At 35.9% G+C, this 5,000-nt stretch overlaps 1 protein-coding gene across 1 annotated transcript in view; it reads right to left on the bottom strand.

Moving 5' to 3' along the window:
• Positions 1–930: 930 nt before the first annotated feature.
• The window catches only part of LOC138010783 (U6 snRNA-associated Sm-like protein LSm3), a 6,050-nt gene continuing 1,980 nt past the window's right edge, over positions 931–5,000 (bottom strand). Inside the window, exons 2-3 of the mRNA XM_068857760.1 lie at positions 4,472–4,567; positions 931–1,347 (exon numbers count right to left, since the gene is read on the bottom strand). Of these exons, the coding sequence (XP_068713861.1) occupies positions 1,264–1,347; positions 4,472–4,567 (180 nt within the window). The 3' untranslated portion in view covers positions 931–1,263. The remainder of the gene's footprint in view (positions 1,348–4,471; positions 4,568–5,000) is intronic.

Below are 5,000 nucleotides of genomic sequence, written 5' to 3'. Positions count from 1 at the left end.
TTGCATTTTTCTCTTTACAGTATTTTTCATAACGGTAGAAAAAAAGATCCTACGTATACAGTACATGTACACGTATTTCGTTTTGGTGGATAATTAAAAAGCAAGCGTCTTTTTTTCCATATTCCGGTTATTCCCTCAAATAAGGTCTAAATTTAGGTTAGAGATGGATGCCCAACTAAAGCAAGAAATTGAAACTGATGCAAGTTCACCATAAAACTGAAAGCAAGATGAAAACAGAAAGATAAGATACAGTGTATCTCTTGGTTTCTTCATCTTACTTTCTCTATTTTTACAACAAGGCTTGCAACAGCTCCCTGCAAAAGTTTACCCTTTCCTCCCCAGACAATTGCACTCATGAGGGGGGTACCCTAGTGGTGAAAGGGTTAACAAAATCTTGGTCCTCTTAGAGCGACTTTCATGTGACCTTGAAAAATAAACTTAAAAACAGAACGTAAACAAAAATGCTAAACATTTAATTGGCTTATAGGACGAGAACAAACGAGTGTGAATTTTCATTGCCTTAGCGAACATGGATGTAAACAATGTCATCTCTCCATGGAAAGCGATCGGCATTTTGCTTCGACGTCATTTGAAATGCAGTAATGTGATTGGGCAATCGAAAAGTTTACTGCCCATATTAGGAGTTTCCTTGGCAGAAACAAAGAGAAGCTTTGTTTTAGTCTTGCCAAACATTGGCCAAACATTGCTCTACAAAAGTTGCTCTAATGGAGTGAACATGGTTCAGCCATTCACTTATCAGGCACTCCAGGATTCCCCCAGGTATTGACAAGTAGAATTGTCTGGCATTACTGGGTAAAATCTGTCAAGTCTCACTTCCAGGAGTCAATGGGTTAAGTGGCCTTTACTGTAACTGAGATTCATGGAAATTATGCCACGAATTGACTTACACAATTAAAAAATTAGTCATAATCAGACAAAAATTACTACATGTATTATGGAGGCTTTCACGTGATGTCATAGCTGCCACGTTGGCGGACGAAAACAAAAGATCTCTCATTAGCTTCTTTTGTTTGTCCACCAGAAGTCGTACATTTCTCTTTTGTTATTGGTGTGTCTAGAAGTTGGTTGAAAACGTCCCATACATAAAGCCATTTAAAGTGTCCAGAAATAAATACTAACTAATGATAATAGACCCACACAGGTTTTGTTTATCTAGAAGACTGTTTATAAAATAATGACCTTTTGCGACAGAAAATATCAGACACTAGTAAGAATTAAATGTTCGTTTTCATATTTTGGGGTTCATAACCCAACACGTAAGGGTGGCGAAACTAAAATGACACCATCTCCTCTCACAAACAGCATGGGGATGTTCCTTTTTGTTGTCTGAAAAGTAAAAGAAAAAAAATTTAAAACGTTTTTCTCACAATTCAAAAACTTGCCTGCATTTGCCATGTTGTTAAATCAATTTTAATGAGTGTGACATCATAAAAAAATTGCATTTGTGAAATTATGGGATTTTTCGGGGGTATTATGAAAGAAGAACATCCAAAAGGGCTACTCGCCAAAAATTAGCATTTCAGGGCAAAATGTCTTTGAAATATAAATTAGCCCATTTATGCTCTGATGACTCCATACAAATCCTTCTAAATTTGACTCAGTTTATAACATTAGGAACCAAGTCAAATCTGACAACAACAACAACAACAACAACAAAAACAACAACAACAACAGCAACATCTTTATTTCTTACATTAAATATACGAATATCACACCACCTACAAATAGCAAGGCTAATCAAGGCAGGTGGTGTGTAGACGGCGTAAGATTTATTACGAATAGTTGAAGTGAAAAAGTACCATATTTATAATAAAAAAGGTCAGTCACGAGAGAAATTGAGATAAGAAAATCGAGGCAGCTATTTAGACAAGCGGGGGCTAATATTTTTTAAAATCGGAGATTATCGTGTTTAGGTCAGCATATCTATCCTGAACTTCAAATATTTTCAACAGAATTGTTTGAACTTTTTCCTTAAAGAGAGATTTTGAAGAATTTCGTAAATTTTCAGGTATACTATTCCAAATTTTGGCTCCCATAATAGAAAACGAATCATTTTTCTGATTTAGTCTAGAGTGGCTAATGTAATAATTTCCAGAAGAGGAGGCGTGAGTGCTCGCGGGAAGGTCCGCCATTATGTTCCTTCGATGCATGTTCTTGGACCTCAACTCTCTCTTCTAATCTCTTGATATCCTTTCGTGCATTCTCTAATTGCTTCTTCAGACTATCATTGCTTTTTTTCAGTGATTTCATTTGGTCAGACTGACCACTTTTTGCCATTTTGGCCAAATTTTCACAGAGCTACAAAAGTTGCGTCCGCACTGTGCGCACACATGCGCATCCCATTTATTTCTGAAAGAAATATTAGGGTGTATTGAATCATCGGAGCAAAACGGGACTAGTGTCTCTTAGACAATTTGCCTCACAATAGGCCTTAAGTTCAGATGTTGTTCTTTCAAAATATCCCAACAAATCCCATATTTTCAAAAATTTAATTTTTATGACATCACCACATTTAATTCGAACTCTATTGATATGCCAGTTTCTTAGAAATGGGTAACGGGACAGATGTAACACTAGACTAAAAGCAGTCTGTCTTTTGCTGCTTGGTTAGTCAAGAGTTATGGAGAAGACAGGCATGAAAAAATGGCCCGACTAAACCAACTGGTGACAGAGGGACTGCTTGTCGTACATTGTAGTCTAGGGTAACACAGGTGAGCTGCTTGACCCATTGAGTCACTAGGTATTGACCCACCACTACTATTAACTTACAGTACAGGTGTTGTTCACCCATATTCATGCAATAGTCCTTTTGACGGTTAGTTTTTCTCATTTGCATTACAATATAATCTAGCATGTATGTGAGGCAATTTCGGGATATTTTGTACTTTTTAACCCGAAATTGCGTTGCATCCACGTTAAATTGCATTGCAATGCAAATAATAAAAACTATGAAAAGGGAAATTGGATGCGCGCTTAATTGTATTACAATCCAAACACAAAGGGTACCTTTGTAAGTTTACATATTAATTTTTCTTCATGTACATGTTCCCAGCAATGAGATAGTGTTAGGGTAGCCTTGTATTTAGGTTAAGGTAAATATGTCACAAATAGGCTATTAAGGAGGCTCCCTAGAGTTCTAGGGCAGCATGCAGGTTTTTCTGATTTTTGTGATGCCTGTGTGACCAAATCTGTAAAATTAACTGCTAATTTTCTTGTGTTCCCTTCGGTAATTTTTTTAAAAAATTGGCTCAGTTCTAACCATGTACATTGTACAGTTCTTATCAAATACCCTACATTTGTTAAAATTATCTGTCAGAGCTAATCGCATATATTTCGAAAAATGAGAAATTACATAACATTGGCAAAACCATCTGAATGACCTTCACTTTTTACCACTTCAAAATGTCAGGCAATATAATTTCCATATTGTGGATAAGAATAAAAAAAATTCACCAAAGGAAGGTATAAATATTAGGGAATTTATGCCAAAAATAGGAATATATCTGCCTGTCATATGATGTGATGTTGCGATGGAAACAGCCATAATCCAAAAACTGACACCAAAAAATAAGCCTTATTATATCGGTACCTATATTGGTACATTGTAAGTCTCTACAGGGAAAATTTTGACAGAAATTAATAAGGTTTTTTTTTGTATGTTTTCATATATCAATTACATGTACATCTACTGTACAGAGAACCTTACATCAATAATAATTATAATATTTACAGTTTTCCTTTCCTTGTGCTTGCGTTCATTTGTGTCATGTGAAAAGGAAACACAGCATAAACACAAGGAAATATTTTTTTAAGTGTCTGGCCAATTAAAGCTCTCGTTCCAGATTCCCTGCATTTGAGCATTTGAAGAAAATGACAGTTTCTGTGGTTGATTTTGATGCTTATGCCGACATTCATTTTCAATGGAATCATTAAGCTGCTTATGCTTGTGCTTGCGTCGCTAGTGAAAAACAGGCTTTAATCTTTCCTTGATGAGCGGAGTTTAGGGGACACTTTGTGGTGTTAATACTATTGACCGTATCCCCAGAGAAAAGTGGTGTTAAAGATGCGGAGAAGAGCAAGGTGACATACCATAATGCTCTTCAAAATCAATTTCTGCAGTAATACAGATACATGTATCATATGAAGTCAAATTTCTGGACATAATATCTTAGGTCACCATTTGGGTAAATTAAAACAAAAGAAAAAGACTGATTTCAACTTAAAGAACCATTAATTTTAAAGGGATTTTCAGTAACTGTAAAGGTATATCTGTATGCATTCTAAAAGATGTTGGTAATTTTATTAATCCAGAGGTCATCAGCAGTGCTAAGAAGAAATCACTCCATAATTGATACCCTCCTTCCTGCAGCCTCAACACACAGTTGTCTACGTGCTGCAACTCAGCCGCTCATAACACCTGACATCAGTTTGTCTTTGAATAGGTACAAACCTTAAAAAGTTCCTCGTATGTCTCTTCATCTATTTCAACAGTTGTGATAGTTTCCTCAACTTCACTCAAAATCATGTTGAGATGCTGATCATAAGCCTGAAAAATTGTCAACGTATTAAAAGTGATTTACACTCTCAAATAGTAGCAATAATAACTACTGTATTTGCTTGAAGGTGTTCTGAAAACAAATGCATCACCATGTCCAGGGATTGACATGTGTAGGATTTTTATTTTAGAGGAAGTAAGATTGTGGTGCAATTTCATGTACACTGCTGACCTATATTCTAAGAGACAATGGCCAGTTATTATGAAACAAACAAAATGAGACAGGGCCTAAGTTTATGGTCCTGTCATACATGTAGCACTGAAAAGTCTAGAACCATTTTTCGAGATGCTGTAAACAAACCTACTACTTTTTTATTAGTTTTTACATGCACTGTACTGGGGGAGCTATGTTACTAAACTGGTAAAAGAAATCACATTCCAACAGCATGGCATTAGTTTTGGTTCCCTGATCCATCACCCAGAC

The sequence above is a fragment of the Montipora foliosa genome, chromosome 7 (assembly GCF_036669935.1).
Source record: "Montipora foliosa isolate CH-2021 chromosome 7, ASM3666993v2, whole genome shotgun sequence".
Taxonomy (NCBI): Eukaryota; Metazoa; Cnidaria; class Anthozoa; order Scleractinia; family Acroporidae; genus Montipora; species Montipora foliosa.
This window is presented reverse-complemented; position numbering and strand designations above follow the sequence as displayed.